This window comes from Phalacrocorax aristotelis, chromosome 8 (genome assembly GCF_949628215.1).
Source record: "Phalacrocorax aristotelis chromosome 8, bGulAri2.1, whole genome shotgun sequence".
Taxonomy (NCBI): Eukaryota; Metazoa; Chordata; class Aves; order Suliformes; family Phalacrocoracidae; genus Phalacrocorax; species Phalacrocorax aristotelis.
Window position 1 is genome coordinate 5,516,380 of NC_134283.1, and position 16,895 is coordinate 5,533,274.

At 38.6% G+C, this 16,895-nt stretch overlaps 1 protein-coding gene across 2 annotated transcripts in view; it reads right to left on the minus strand.

Moving 5' to 3' along the window:
- Nucleotides 1–16,895, minus strand: part of PLCG2 (phospholipase C gamma 2) — a 66,650-nt gene that overhangs the window by 9,772 nt on the left and 39,983 nt on the right. For both annotated transcript variants that reach the window (XM_075101292.1, XM_075101293.1), the window contains 14 exons: nt 15,978–16,082; nt 15,669–15,758; nt 14,466–14,644; nt 13,492–13,692; nt 12,073–12,192; nt 10,558–10,738; nt 9,158–9,226; nt 7,832–7,941; nt 6,933–7,029; nt 5,974–6,040; nt 5,549–5,706; nt 2,724–2,826; nt 1,536–1,745; nt 780–925 (listed from right to left, as the gene is read on the minus strand). In XM_075101292.1, the coding sequence (XP_074957393.1) occupies nt 780–925; nt 1,536–1,745; nt 2,724–2,826; nt 5,549–5,706; nt 5,974–6,040; nt 6,933–7,029; nt 7,832–7,941; nt 9,158–9,226; nt 10,558–10,738; nt 12,073–12,192; nt 13,492–13,692; nt 14,466–14,644; nt 15,669–15,758; nt 15,978–16,082 (1,836 nt within the window). The remainder of the gene's footprint in view (nt 1–779; nt 926–1,535; nt 1,746–2,723; nt 2,827–5,548; nt 5,707–5,973; nt 6,041–6,932; nt 7,030–7,831; nt 7,942–9,157; nt 9,227–10,557; nt 10,739–12,072; nt 12,193–13,491; nt 13,693–14,465; nt 14,645–15,668; nt 15,759–15,977; nt 16,083–16,895) is intronic.

Below are 16,895 nucleotides of genomic sequence, written 5' to 3' on the forward strand. Positions count from 1 at the left end.
TAACATTCATTACACACAGTATGCAGTTCCAGACCAAGCCTGCAATATAGGTTTTGTTCTCTCTCCTCAGCCTTTATTATATATCTATTTTAAGACATTCCTGCTTTATATTCACAGCCCCTGTTTACCTCTTCTCTAAACTGTAGTGAAAGGCAGTTAATGTTTTCTGGGAAAGAAGAAACACGTATTTTTAAAGGAGACCTCCTACTGTACAGCAACTGAGAACAGACACAAGTTCAGTTGCTGTTTGGCACCAGAAGATAACACAGCATAATTTTCAAATAATAAACCCATCTCTCCATGAAAAATGAGAATGACACTCTGACTAAGTCATAGTGTACTAAATATGATGGGGGGGAGGGGGGGACGACCAGCTCGTTCTTTTTTCTGCTTAGTTTCTATATTTCGTTATAAATATCTTTCTTCCACACTGGAAATCTCTGAACTAGTTAGCCTGCTGCTAACCAATCTCCAACAAGACCCTTCTATTGAGAAGTCATTAGACTGGAAATGCAAGTTAGTTCATTTGGAATTATTAGCAACTATATAAAATTATCCCAGGACTGTGTTTAGTCCTATAGCATGTGCTTCATTAGCATGATAAAGATATATATTTCTTTTCAGGAACCAGTGGAATTAGCTTTATTCTCAAACACACTGACATTTAAAAACAGGATTTTGACAATCTGTCAGCTCTTGCTCTGGAACATAATAGCTTTATTTTTAGTTTTATAGATATTTATGACTTGTAAAAAACATAATTTACAAAAGAGATTTACCCTCACTGTCATAATCATCTGCAATTTCCTCTTCGAGTCATTTGGCATTGGGTCATATTCTTCATGTCGCATGCTTTCTGGCTGCAGAACATAGCCAGTGCGTCCATTAAGTGAAAACAAGGCATGGTTCAATTGCATGTATTTATCTAGGGAGAGAGTTAAACAGTTGTAACAGAAGATCCCCATTTGAATAAAGCTAAGGAAGTAGCAGACTAATGGCTCCTCTCTCTCGTTCTTTCTGGTCACCACTTTATCAGAAAGAGCTGGAGAGGTAAGTTGGAAGACTCAGTTCCCTTCAGTAACTGAACCCAACAGGCCATTTCTCACCAATTTTAATCCCAATAAACCCATCTCCATTCACAATTAGTTTCCTATCAATGTGTCATAAGCTAGCTGGCCCTTACCCAAAAGTGGAGTACAGCCTACCCTGTGGCTGAAAAACTGTTCATCCACCTGAAACTTCCTGTAAATATCTCTGCTTGCTTATCATGAAGATATCAAGGTGAAATAAACCTTTTAGAGTTTGTGGCTAGTTAGGCTCAGAGACAGGGCTTTTGAAGACTGAGTGTTAGGAACCAGCTCTATCAGGTGATCCACACATTCAAAATGAAACATTAGGTCTTGCACATCCCTTCTTCCTGGGAAGTACAAATAAATAGGACAGCCACAGTGACTAGAATAGCAGAGGGGCCAGAAAGGGGCTCGTTTATGGTGAAATGCAACATGGATTAAATCCTTTTTTAAAGATAATATTACCTGGAGTTTGGAAGTTAAGAGCCACCATCTGGGAGCCACAAAGCCAGAGGCGAAATGGGTCGTAGTTGGATGAATCGACCCTCTGTCCTTTAGGATAGACACGTGTCAGTCCCTTCAGGTTGTATTTCAACAACTCAACTGGCTTTTGCTTAACAATGCTCTCTGCCTTGGTTTCCGCAAAAGAACGTATTTCTTTGAAATCAGGATTTTCTACACAGGGTAGGGAGGAAAAAGAGTGGTTACTAAATGAAGAAAGAAGCCGACATTCATACTGCATTTCTACTAACACTTTGTTTTACTTTGTTTTGCTTTGTCCTTTAATGCAATAATTGGCACAGTTTTCATGCAGACATGGCAAATTGGTTGAGCATCAAGTCTGAAAGTTAAAATTGCCTGCTTGTCACATGCTTTGCAGCAGGGCAAATAAGAGTCTATAGTCATGTTCTTATCTCATCATTGCTAACAATGTACTTCCAACCACTATAACATATATTTAAGTGAGACATCTCTTCCTGGGTTTAAAGGGGGAGAAGAAAGGGTGAGCCAGGGTTAGCCAATGCATCAAACAATGACTATAATTATACTGTCTTAACCACACTGACAACTTATTAAAAACGTTTGCAAAGGAACTTAAATAAAAAAGGCACATTTTCTGGTTTCTCCAGCAGCAATAACAAAAAACTGGAATAAGCAGTACATATCTCAGTGTCAGATTCCACACCTGCACTTACACAGACCCCAGTTCTCATTTATGTTATGAAACCATATACTATTCCAATAGCTTACATAAACAGCAAACAGGTTCTTACAGTAATAATTTTACTGTATAATGCACAGCAAATCCATTTTGAAGGTTTTTACAAACCAATCTTAATGTTCAGCCAGAGTTTTTCATCTCAAAAAAGTCAACTGCCACATAACTAGTGAGCTTCCCCATGAAAGACACCTATGAAAGGGTGTCTGTAGTTAACTAGTTAGAAATTTGTGACAGTTTTCTGGTGACAGTTGAATAGCATCAAGTTCCCTAGTGTACAATTTCAAAGTGCCACTGAAAACTGCACAGTTGAGGCAGACTTTGTTTCCCAGTGGAGAAAGGATAGATTTTTTTCCTTCAGTTCTAAAATTTCAACTAACACCTGGAAAGTTAGTAGAAAGGGTAAAATTCAGATGTAATATTAAGGGAAATACCTAAGTTGTCCTTGGTTTTACTTGTTGGCTTGCAGTAGATTACCAGATCAGATAATTCAATAGCAATCAATTGATTCTTTTCCCAGTATTTCCTCCTGTTCTCCTGTAAAACATAACAAAGTTTTAGATTACAGATACACTGAGTATTATGGTACAGTGACTCCAGGGTATACTCTAATGAAATTACAAAGTTGATGTATTCTTTGTTGCCCAGATTCCTATCTGATAATTTAGACACTTGCATAGATGTAATGACTTTAAGACGCAATTCAGAGAACAGGCTAACCAAGTGGCTTGGGGTTTTAGTTGGGGGTTTGGTTTTTGGGGGATTTGTTGTGTTGTTTTGAGGTTTGTTTTGTTTTGTTGGCTTTTTTGCTTTTTGTTTGTTTTGGGGTTTTGTTGTTGTTTGGGGTTTTTGTTTGTTTGGGTTGGTTTGTTTGTTTGTTTTAAACAAGTGTTTCAGTGTTTCCCTGATCAATCCTACTCAGAATCCTGGCAAAAATTTTTTCTTTTTACTTTTAACATCTTAACATTACTCAATTTTAGTTACATTCTCAACTTTATACCTCATATAAATACAAATGTATGTGGAAAAAATGCAAAGGGTAGTGAAGCATCTCTCTAGTTATTTACAAACCTGAGCAGGACTTAAGCCTTGTTAGTAACTCCCAAACAGCTAAATTCAAACCCTCTAAGCATCATTCCTGTAGTTTTCTATTTGGGCACCAAATCACTAACATTATGTATGGAAAATCATGTACAATCTTGTTGTCATCATCAGTAATAAACCCACTTCTATGTTTGCCGGCACCTGCTCTGTGGAAGCTGAGCAATGGTCCCTGAAACCAGAGACTGGGAACTACTGAAATCAGCGTGACTTGTCCTGAGTGGAGACATTTGGGCTGGAGGCTTTTCAGACATAAGAAGCAATTACAGGATAACAGAGCCCCATATGTTGGAAGAATCCCATACTGAACAGTGATTAGCTTTCATACAAGAGGTTATGAAGGAGCAGCAATTAGAAGGTCTTCCAAAACAATTCCCTCAACAAGATGAACTGAAGAGAGATGAAAAATCAGAGCTAGGGAGCCATGGGTTTCCAGAATGTTTCACTGAACCAGAGACTATACATTGAAGTCTAAGAAAAACAAAGAGGAATATGATGTTTAGACTTGGAAATAACCTTTGGAAAAAGCTGTACAAATCTCATTGTACTCAGTGATCCACCACAGTTTCCCAGACATTACTCAACAGTAATCAGAGCTCCAAATAGCAAAGGACCACTTCTAGATGCCAGGAGCTCATCTTTAGACATAACCCTCTAGCGATAACCAAGCAGGAGAGCTAGCAATGAACAGCATGCAAGTGTCAGTATTAAACAGGGATAACAAGAATGTGAAGCTTAGTTTTACTTTTTGTGTATAATGGACAGAGCCCAGAAATAAACTCATAAGATACCTGTATCATATTGTAGCGTAGTGTTGACTCACTATGCCTTTTCCTTCCCCAAAATTCAGCCTGTTAAAAGTGCTGGCAAAAAAAAGACCTTTCCTCATCTTTATCCACTCCCCATGCAGCAGTCTATCGTGTGAGCTTTCTAGAGGCCACACTGTGAGAAAAGCCTCCTGATTGACAAAAATGAGTTTTAAAGCATCTTTGAACACAGACTGTTTAATACTTTAACTGTACAGTGGGAGAAAAAGCTGCCAAGCTCCTAAAGAGCCATTGATGTAGCACAAAAAAACATTCCATTTAGAGACACTTCTTCTAGGTCTTGTTTCTCTTTTTCTCATTTTTATTTCTAAATGAAAGCCTGGCATAATCATCATATCTCTCCTCCCCCAACAATAGGTCAACAGCTCCTGTCACTTCTTCCCTTGCTGAATTTGCAGTCCTCTGCTTGAGACACCAACTTGCCTGCTATAAATAGGATTACGATGACCCTCAGAGCATTACCACTCCAGACAACAGATAAACAGCATGAGCCAACATGATACTGTAACACATTTCCATCATTCGTATCACCCACTTAACAATAAAAAGTTCATAAAAGCAACAAAGGAAAGAGTATACTTAAGCATAGTCATTGTAAGGGCTTTTTGGTCGTGTCAAAGACTTCTTAAATACTAGAAAAGATGACAGGCAGGTAAACTAATACATCAGAACAGGAAAAGCAAGTCCTGAAGAATCTCTTTATGTGGCAGTACTCAGAGGGACATAGAAGCTAAACCTAGGCAGAATCCTTTAGTCTTTAAGCAAGGATTTTCAAATACTACTACTGACCATCTGGTAAATCCAGAATGTGCCTATTAGTTACAAATAAGGGAAGTATTAGCCACACAATTCCCTGTCAGTGCCAGTGCATTCACTGGAAAGCAGAGTTAGTAAACAGGATTAAGAAGAGTTTAGGCAAAGGCAGCTCAGATTTCACATATACTCACTAGTGGATTCACAACTCTGAACAGAACAGTCTGATACCTGAGTTTCTTCTGCTTAACACTAGGGTTGCACCAGTGTAACCAGATGTCAAATGGTGATGGTATCTACTTTGTACTACTAAGCATGCTTCTCCACTGAGATGTAGGGTGCAACACAGACAGTACTCTGCTGAAAAAATCCTGTTAACATAAATTTACATAAAATGCTAATTTATGTTGCATTCCCAAAAGAGTTCAGGGAACAAGATTCACAGCATCAATAAAATGAACAAAGAGCAATATGCAAGAGAGTGAAGGACCAGGTGTTAGCAAGGTTTAGCAGTTTATGGCAGCTAAAGACAAATCCTACTGTAAATTATAGCAGTTCATTGTTTTTTGTATCAATACCTCTTCTGTAGTTTTCCAAGTGATTTCACGAATACTTTGGTACCATTCAAAGAGTTCTTCTACTTTATCAGTTGCAAACTCAACACATGGATCTTCTAGATTCTTAGGTTCCAGAATGAAGACAAAAGGCTTTTTGTGTTTCCCTTGTGGCATTTTCACTGTTAGGCAACACAGTAGCAAGAAGTTTATACTAAGATCCAACAGTTTGTCTAAGCTGTCATTGTTGATTTATTGCAACAGTTAGTATCATAAAGTTTCATCGTATTAATTGTATTAGCTATATTAATACAAGTAGGTGTTTTGGTTTGGTTTTGGGGGTTTCTTTTGGTTTGTTTTTTTAAAAAAAACTTTTCTGCTAAACATAAAAGTGTCTTCTCAACACAGAAAGCTCAGGAGTTCACATGTAAGCATCAGAAAATACATACCAACGTTGTACGTATTGAGTACCAGTATGCCACGACACAGAGAGCCTAATGGATTGTCTTCGATAATCTGAAAAACATGAATTAAATCTGACCCTAAATCTTCTCTTGAGTGAATATACACAGGACATTAACAAATAATAAACACGCACCATTAAATCTAACCTCAGTTTCACTGAAACCATGCCCACTGCAATGTTTAAAAACCTGTTTCCATATCAAGAATTTCTCATTTTGAGAAACATCACATGAGAATCTCTACAGGGAGAGTAGTCAAAATTAGAAGTGCAGCTTCTGCCCTGACACAACTCTCATTCTTCAAGTCTGCTTAAAGCTGCAATGACCAGACAGGAAATCTAATACACGTGTTTTCCTCCAAAGGCTCCTCACAAATCATGGGGAGTACTTTAGAACAACAAAAGAACTCAACGTTTTCTTTTTAAAATCAAAAATTTCAAAACTGCTTACTATGGAGTTTTGTTTTCTTTTGTTGAAGAGACCTTTGTCCAAGACTCTGGACTACATTTTTAGACACTTTTCACAAATAGTGTAGAATTAGTTATGCAAAAAAACTTAATAACGGAGTGTGAAATGGCTAGTAAGATGTGTTTGTATACACAGTTTTCTTATTTGCAAATATTAAGGCAGTAATTATACAGGCAAACTAGTTAAAAGTTTCAGGCACATTATTGTTTAGCCAAATTATCTGAAAAATCTAAGCTGGTATGATTTTCATTAGCCAGAAATCCCCTAAAACTCCACCAAATCAGCTATCTCCTTAAGTAGTTTTCTATGAGGGATGTCCTGACAAAAGCATTCAGCAGCAGAGAACAGTGAAGAATGCATTCATTTCTCTGTTCTGTGTTCTCTCAAACACAGCATGCCGTCATAATTCTATAAACCAGACTTCCAAGTAGGTGGCATCGTCTAGGGAAACACAGCGGACAAACCTTAACCCTCACCTGGCTTTCAAGCTCAGCAGAGTTATCAGATGACAGGTCTTCAACATAATTAGATGGAAAATAGTGTTGGACTTTTTCTCCATAATCTCCCTTCCACCTGAATTTTAAAAAAGTATACATATAGAAAAAAAATAGTTAAAGAGCTTCCATAGGCCATTAATGAAGCAATAATCCTCGAGAAATTGGTCATTAATACCCCATACTAGCTTGTCTAGCTGACTATTGCCAAAATACAAGCGATAAAGTGGCTAAAAGCTCTAACAAAGTGATCATTAACTGTAATAAAAGATTATTTCAGAGGGATTACAGTTACTGTAAACTGCAATTAATGACTTAAGAGGCTTTTTCCCCCTCCAGTACTAAAAATACTATTATGTGGTTGATTACCCTGCAGAAACTACAGGGAAACGTTAGATTCCCAAGCTTTCCAAGCAATTTACAAGCCAGCTAAGTAATAACACCTCTTATGAAAGGAGACTGTACAGATAACTAAAAAAAGGTGGGTTTGATTCCTGAGAAGTACTTAACAGAGCAAGGAAAGAAACAGAGGAATGACGACAGTGGTAATAGATGTGCGACATCCCAGAATACACAAGTGTTTGGGAAGGATGAATGTAGCAAAGGGAAAATACTGGATACACTGAGCTGTGGAGGTTCTGCAGGCTGAGGTTATTGCTGTCGTATAGAAAAATGGAAAAGACATGAAAGAAGACTTGAGGATGAGGGGGTTTGGGTTGTTTCTTTTTTTAATACACTAGCATTAAGATTTATAAGGCCACAGTTAATAGGCAGCAATCAGACAATAGGCAAAGTTTTTAAAAGCTACTACCCAAAGCTCATTCTTTTCCTCCATCTACTAAGTCACCAGAATTTCTCCTGTGAGGAATCTTTGTCCTTACCAGCCTCCAGTTTCCTTTGTGACATTATGAATTAAAGCTCCTCGAGAGAAGCTCAGTTCATCACTTCTTTTGGCTCTGTAGTCATACAACGCTTTCACTGTTCTCTGAGGCTTTAAGAGAAACAGAGCAAAGGAGTCATCTAGGGGTATGGGTCATAAAATAATCAATAATGCAATCTTAAAAAAAAAAAAAGAGGGGGGATTGGATCCCTTTTTTTCTGTTATGAAGCTTAGAAAACATAATACTAAAGTTCCAGAGTGACATCTATTGGTGGAAGCAAGTCATGCTACTCAACTGCTATTCTTCAAGTATCAGCTTAGAAAAAAGAAAAAGAATCTTTCTTTTATGGGTGCTGCAACATAATTACTGTAGGAAACAAAAAAAGAAGACCACAGGATGAAATATCCATCCTCTATCTTCATGACATGTATTCATATGCAGTTGGAGTTTGTATATTTAGATGCCTACAAAGCCTCCACTTCAAAACCACATCATCTATCCTGCTGGTCACATTTCCTTTAGGAAGCCATGCAGTTTTAGCAGGACAAGCAATTTCTTTATCTTGAATTTACTGCTACCCGAATTCTTCGGCAGCAATGCAAATTCACTGGCCAAAAAGACTAAAAAGAATTACAGCCACAAATTTACAAGCAGGTGATCTTTTATGAGAATTTACAAGTAGGCAGGCCCTAACAAGAATTAGAGATAAGTAGATGTTTGCTGTGCCATTTATTTTTAGAATATTATATATATCTTAAAAGAAGACAAACTTTAATAACTCATTAATAAACCAAAAGAGAGCATTTTTATATAGAAAGCACATAAATAAACTCTACACCTGTTTGTGCATGCAGGCCACGTTTGCTAATGGAACTGCAATAATTTTGTGCACAAACAACAGTGCTCAAACGCACAGACACACACAGACACTCACACTTGGGGTTTACACATTGTACTTTATTTCCATGAAGATTTGGCCTTCTCATATTGAATCTTCTCATGGGTTATTTAATTTGGAGGCATACCTGCATAAACATGCATGCCAAATCAAATCACGTCCACAGGCTCAACAGCAAAAAGTGCCCAAATTCCCAGTACGAATGAATCAATACAGGTTTTGCACACAAGAAAGTGTGTGGCTACAAATTTTGAAGAGATGCCAGAAAAAAGTCCCACCCTTTAAATTACTGCTGTGCAGTCCCCCATAAATCAAGCAGCCTAACACTTCCAATTATCCTTTTCAGTACTGCTAACAGGAAATCAACAAATAGGTCTCATAATTTTCAGAAGTCTACAGTAAGTATGAATATGTCTCTTTAAGCATACCACTGTAGGGGTGATTTCACTGGGTTCCACATACATCTTGACATCATAGAGGGAGTTAATATCTTTTTCCTAAAAACAGGAGGAAGGAAAAAAAAATGAATTTACAGGAATCAAAAATTATGAAAGTACTTAATGTTAATAGAACATTCATTGCTGAAACCACCTTTCTGACCATACATATGCAAATAGAAGAGGAAAGCCGGACACCTATGTTAAGCTCATTTCTATAGTTGAACACAGATGAACATGAGTTTGTTATTTAACCTGTCTATGCCTCAGTTTAATGAACAGTAAAACACAATGAAACAGCAATAACTCACAAAGACATCTCTTAATCAGTCAAATAGCTTTGAGGTTGTGAGTACCCTTTTGTGTGCAACCAGGGAAGACAATACCTACACTTATGATTTCAGTGTTACAGTACTTTAGTTCCAGTATTGGTTTCACTGTTAGATAAAAAATTCTAAACCAATATACACAGTCATATTTTTCATTTTATTCTCTCCTTGTGCTTCCATTTGGACCTGGTCCTAGGGTACAGAACCTTAACTATAGGCAACATTATAAAAAATTGTGAGGTCTAAAATCTTTTCAGTCCCTTTTAGTCTCCCCAGAAGAAACAAAAAAGCCAGCCTTTGATTTCCTCAAACATGCCAGACGTGTTTTTCCTGCAGTTCCTAACAGACATATTTGAAAACAGAAGACAGCATCTCAGGCTTTTCAAAAGCCAGTTACTTCAGCAAAGCTCTCTCATCATGAAACACATCCATCCAGAACATAGGCCTCTATCCAAAGCTAATTATCCAGGCTCGTAGTTTAGTCAATGGAAAGAGACAAGTATCTCTTGGGGACATTTCCTCTTGCTTATCTCAGAGTGAGCCTTCAGAGGTACCTCTCACTTTTTACCGCAGAAGGCAGTTGGACACCATCCCCAAAATGGCTCCAGTGTAGTGAAGCGAATGCCACTGCCCATCCAGAGCCAGAGGCACAGCAAAATATTTAATTTTTTCTGAAGTGCTTAGCAATTGGCATCTGCATGATCCTTTTAAGATCTCTGCCCACTCCAGCAATAGAAGACAGGGCCAACAGCAAGTGAGTATTATCAAAAACTCATTTTAGCAGAGCAACAATCCCCTGCTTCACAGAGCAGCTTTTCTAATCAAATCATTAGGAAGGCAAGAGTTGACCTGCAATCAAAGATTAAGTTCTTTACTTCACATATCTCAAAACCTTTGTGAGAGAAGTCCAGTATAACCAGCTCAATTTCACAGATAAGAAAACTACCTGCTTAACCTCCCCCAGCAGACATCCAACACAGAATCAAACCCAGCACACCCAGGTCTAGATCTGGGTCTCCGTCTGCTGCAGCAACTGGCACTTGTAAAAACACCATCACTTACCATGCTGTAGCGCTCCAGCAGCTCCTCAGTCACCGGGTAACGCAACTTCATTTTCCTGTACAGTGGATGCTTCTCATAGTACGTTACCAGCTCCACTAAACTCTCAAAATAGGCCGAGGTTCCAAGCACAAAATGGCGACCTTCTTGCTGAATTCGGAAGTGCTTCACCTTCCCCTCCGCTCTGTGAAACAAGTGCAGGTGCTGTAAAAGGTATTGGTACTTGCAGCGAGCGAGAGCACCAGTGCTGTAAACTGGACAAAAACTGCTTTGTGCATCTTAATCACATGAAATAATTTCTCCCTCTTCCAAGGCCTCTTTTATTCAAATTGAATTCCAGTTGCCTGATTAAACTCACAAAAAGACATCTCACTTTTCTACAATGTACAGGCCCTTGGGACAAATCCATGCATTTGCTTAGATCAAATTTCCCTGTGTTTTTTCCCCTACAAAGAGGTATGCTGCCATCTTCACACCAACACAAATGTCTCTGATGAGACCAAGAGTCCCTCTGGAATCCACTGCTGTTGATCTGCTGCTGTCCCTAAGCGATAGACAAATTCCCCTCAAAACGAGTAGCTGTCTTTTCCCTACAATCATTTTGCTGACTACAGGAATCAATTTTGAAAGAAAAAAAAATCTCTTGTGCTTGAACACAAGGTTTGTGCTTGCACTGGTAACGCTAGAACCATCCACTGACAACAATCCACACACACAGAAACCCCCTGCGTCCTGTTCAAGCTGCTGAAGTTTTGGTAATTCTTGTTTTCCCCACTGTGAAATGGTTTTATTGAGACGCTGCAACTCAAGTTACTTCAATATGCACCTTGGTAACAGCAGAAAGCTTCAAACAAAAGTACACAGGGGACTGGGGAATTCTGGACATCTTCAATACACAGCAAGGCATGTAAATAAGAGGAAAACAAGTATTTGTTTTTCCAAAGCAATTCCATGATTCTATGATTCTGTATGTTGCAGAAACGTGCATTTTCAGAGGAACACAATTTGATTTGAAGGCAAAACGGAGAACACCAATATTCTATACATTTTATTAATGTTGTTGCAAGAACCACGGTTTCGAAAATATTTCCCTTGGCAAGAAAAGTCAACAATCTCATTCTGAGATTTCATTTTGCTCGGTTATATGACAGAGCAGGATTTCCAGGGGATAAGGACCTAGAATCACTGCTGTACCAGCACCAAAGAAAACTTCAAAATAACACCCTGTAGTGAGGAGTGTCAAGGAAGTGAAGGGGCATGCACCATTCTGTATGGGAAGAAAGGGACAGTCAGTGCCCAAATATTCTTTATAAAAGCATAAAGGTTTATTCCAGTCACAAATTAACTCTGGTGCACATTCTCATACATGGACCTGCTGCACAAATCAACCATGCTAATTACTCAAACTTTGAAAGCAAGAATTTCATGACTCTAAAAAGACCGCAGTATTTTTTAAATAAGAAAAAACAGAACACTGTTGGGCTACTAGGTAATGTAGTCCTATCTGTCCTTTCCTACCTGAAAGTCATGGCAAACGAATCAGGCTCATCTCTCTTTCTAATCAGAAAGGCTCCATCTCGAGGAATTCGCATCAGCATGTCTTCTGCCTCTCCCCGACTCAAGTTGCTATAGTACCAACTACAACAGTTAAACATCAAAATGGACAAAGGATTACAAAGCTTGTCAAATGTCATTCGGTAAGAATAACAGGCAGCGTTATTAACGTTAGAGTTTCAAACATTACAAGAAAAATTATGCATTAGATTTTCCCCATCTTGCCACCTATGACAGCAGCTTATTACAAAACATTGTAATGCAGCGGCTTACTTTGGACGAAAGTATCAAGAATAGATCAGAACACCTTGTCTGTCAGAAATCATAAAACATAAATCTGCATTTCTTCCTGAAACAAAGGCATTGGATCCTGCTTTTAGTCTGCCATTCAGTTTCCAGTAGTTTATTCAGATTGACATAGTAGATTTAAGGAAAAGCCCAAACACAGGTGAAAGAAAAACACCAGGCATTTGAATTCTTTTATTCAGAGCTTGATTTTATCTTTCACTGCAGGGGTGGATCTATCTTGGATCTAATGTGCCTTCAGTGACGCTGTGGCAACTTACACTGGCTGTACATCTCCACCTTACACAGAAAGGCAGGAAAGCCTAACCCTTGAACTCTACCCTCCCCTCTCATTGGCTTCCAAAATTGTCTACAGATGGTCAGTGACTCTCAGATCCCGGGTGGGGCAGGGGCTGCAAAATAAGAAGTTTAGAGTCACAGGTCAATATTTCACATGCGAAGAATTTACTTTTTCTCACTGCAAAGAAAACAGAACAAAAGGGCAGTGATGACAGTGTTCTGCCAGCAAACATGATCAAGCTCTGCCCAGGATCTACATCAGGCAAATACCAGCTGGAAATAAATACCAAGCTATACTACTTCCTATCAGCATGGGGTTCAGTCAGCCTAACCAAGTCTGACAGGGGTGAGGTGGATGGTGGGTTTAGGAAAATGTAACTCTTTGGGCTCACTGCCCACTCAGAGTTTTCCACATGGCACAGACCGTGACCACTTACTTGCCAGACCACAGCCAACTACTAAATATCTAATCCAGCCTACTGGGTGTTGTAAACCACTGAGCAGAGAAAGAAGGAATTGGCACACTTCCACAGCATTACAGTTCTCACTGATTTTCCTAGTTGCTGCTAGTAAATTGCTTTCCCAATGACTGCTCTCTGTTGTACCAGGCTCTCACAAAGTCCTTGACCTTTGTCAGCATCTTTCAGGGAATACTATTCCTATGACATCCACAGACAACCAACACTCAGTTGGGCTCCTGAATCCAGGGAATTTTCTATGCAAAAATCCAAGACCATCTAAAACAACACAAAGGGGACTGACAAAACAACCCTGGCGCTTGCCTTCTTCTGTACGTACTCTTTAGTCTCATGAGGGCTGGGATTAGGCACAGCATCAGTCAGACGCAGCTCAAATTCAGCACATCGCAAGTGGGCCTCCTTGTAGTGTTGAATGAGATCATAGATGCTATCAAAAGTGAGGTTGTCCGTCAGGTAGTATTTCACAGTGTCCCCATCACTTGAAGAACGGATCCGACAGTGCTGGACTCTACCTGACCTCCTGAAGAAATGAAGAGGGGCGTAAGGAAAAGAAAGGGTTTATAACAGGTTTTCTTCTTTGGAAGCGTTTCCTCACCTGTTCCTGGTCAACTACTTGGTAAGCATGTGAAGAGGCAAGAAATCCGTATCATCTTGTAAAAGACCCAAAGTAGAACAGCAAGAAAAACCCCAACAAATAAGATTACAGGACCAAAAATAATAATTTTTAACCCACAATGGTTTAAAATCTGGCATACACTTACTCCCTGCCAAATTTGCTCTGACAGCTCTCTGGATCAGAAACCCATCTGACACACTATTCCTCATAATGTCCCAACCAGAAGAAAAAGAAAAAAAAAACAACCCAAACTACCAAAAACCAACCAAACAAAAATCAACCCTCAAAACTCTATTTTTTTTCCTTTAAAGGATCCTTTAATTGAAAAGGCCAGTCTCTGCTAATACAGGTAAACTCATGAAACTACCTTTTCAGGGTAGAAACCAGTAATTTGTCCCAAAACTAAAAGATCAAATTTTGGCCCACTCATTGAGGAAATAACAAATCCTATATCCTGCCACCAGCAGTAGGAAAGGCAAGGAGGAACAAACCAGTCAGTCCTCTCTCTCTTGACAACTGTAACACTTCAAATAAAGCCTTCTCTGCCAAAATGCACTATTCTACACTGAAGTTTAATTTAGAAAGCTATAAACGCATACTTGAAAAATACACACATTTTTGTGCAATGCCATAAAACAAACAAAACCCACATAAAATTTTCATGACAATCACCATACCAGAATGACAAGGTGCAATCATTAGGGAAAGCTTCACTCTCCCTAACTAGGAAAGTCCCATCCTTGCCACCCATTTCAGCACAATATTCCTGGAGTAGTTTCTCAGCAGTTGTTCTGCCCTCCTTCATTTTCCCATGGAACCATTTCTCTTTTAAGTGCAGTTCAGTACGTTTCACCTCCTAGACCAGAAAATAAGAATTTTTATAGTGCACTTCTAATTTTATGATTTTGAAACAAAGTACTTGTTACTGATATAAAAATCTACTATTTCAAGATTTCATCTCTTCCTAGCCCTGAACGATCCTTCCACAAACAAGCCAACCCCCTTTATAGTAACCCTTGACTCTCCTCCCCGGTCAAGCTATTTCTTTGGAGGATTGATCAATTTCAGCCTTATTCAACTATGTAATCAACAGAAAGTGAATGAATGCAGCAATGCAAACACTGATTTATATATTCAAGGCAAAAGATCCTACTGCTGATTCTCAGTGTTTCTAATGAGCTTTTTCCAGGATTCATCCATATCTTCCTTACACATTAATTACTTTTCTGACAAACATCTAGGTGAATGGGTAAAATGCTCTGCATGTGCAGAAAGATCTCTGAATCATGCACATACATGTTAGCAACAGAGGAGTGTGCATGGAAACCTGAAACTTCAGAACATGAAACCATGCTGAACATCACTGCTATTGCAACCCTTACTGAGCCTCATGTTTCTGCTTTACCATGCAAAACAGCCAAGTAATACATGCTCACCTGTGATAAACTCTTTGCAAATGTGAAACAAAGCATGCACTGTGTAAGAGGTGTGCTGTATTACTAACTCAATGAACCTTAGTTCATCACACTGTCTAGTTTGAGAATAGCAATAATACTTAGCCAAACGCATATAAAGACTTTGATTGTCAATGCACACGTCAGCATTAACACTTAAGTACCAAAATTATACTTCATTGTCTTTGTACTCCTCTTTGCAAGCCCTGAATTAGCCAAGGGAAAAAGTTAATTTTATTAAAAATACAGTTAACTGGAGTACGTTGGCAAAGACCTTTTTTAATTATTTTTTTTAATCTCCAGATACACTTGTTATCTGGATCCTCTACAATTTCAACATTGGCATAAAAAATACACATCTGTAGACACTGAAGTAATCTGAGAGAATAAAAAGAACATGCTTAAACAATAAAACATAGCCATCACCTTTGATGAATCTTCATCAGCATTCTGTTCTATATCATCGCTGAATGAAAGCTTTTCATCAGCAATAGCACAGTAGTGACGAGTCCATTTCTAAAAGTTGAGAGAGTTTAGAACAATTAACAAGGCAGAGGGAAACTCACTAACTACAATTTCAAAACAAGGTGTACCAATAAACAAAATATCTTCTTCCCCTCATTCACACCTGTTCAACTGACAATATTACTTACACAAACGATGAGAAAAATAATGTAAATGTCCAGTATTACACAACCTAGTAAAAAACTGTAGCAAATGTCACATAAATGATACCTGTTCTATTGTGTCCCACATGTAAAGTTCTCCTTGTTGCTTTTTTTCTTCTTTCTTGTCTTCCAAGTTCACATCAATGTCTCCCTTCGGCCCCAGTTTTTTGTGCTTAAAAAGAAAAAAAACCCACCACGTTCATACACTGACATAGGATCATCATATACCAGCATACTCAGCATTACTGGAAGTGTTTCCCTCCATTGCACAGCCTTCTTTCGTCATTACCATAACAACAGCTGTCCCACAAGGCTTTATGCAACAGCGCTGGAAGGCCCTTCTTTAAAATTTAAATCTCATAATAAAGGTTAAAAATTTAATAAAGGTATCATTCAAGCAACGACGAAACAACTAGTTTGATAAGAGCTCACCATTCTTCAAAAGACAGAAAACATGAAGTGGCACATACCAAGAAATAAGGATAAAACAAGAATCCCTCTGCAGAGAACAGGACAAGACACAAAACCCAAACCAAACCAAAAAGGAATTAAAATTAATGGGCAATACAAGAAAAATGAGCAGAAGGGAAATCTTTTATGAAAAGAGGGGATAAGTTCTACTTTCTTTAGAGTGCTCACAAAAAACAGTGGCTCAAGGGGCTAAGGGTAATATCAAATACTTAACTGCAGTTAGTGATGGGATTAATCATCTCATATCTAGTAGTTCTCAACTACATTCAGTTCTGTATAGCCTACTCTAGGTAGATTTCAATTTGACAGGCTTATCTCAGGAATCCCACAGGCCCCTAAAGTAGGAGTTGCCTCTGGCTGTTTACTGACAACATTTTCCAAACAAAAGCCAAAGCACACAACTAGCTCACTGGCAGGTGCTGATCTATTTAAAGACTCTCTAACTCTTTTTTAGACAGGACAGAGTACATGGATGTTCTCTTGTGCAGACTCACAGTAGTCTGTAATTCCTTTT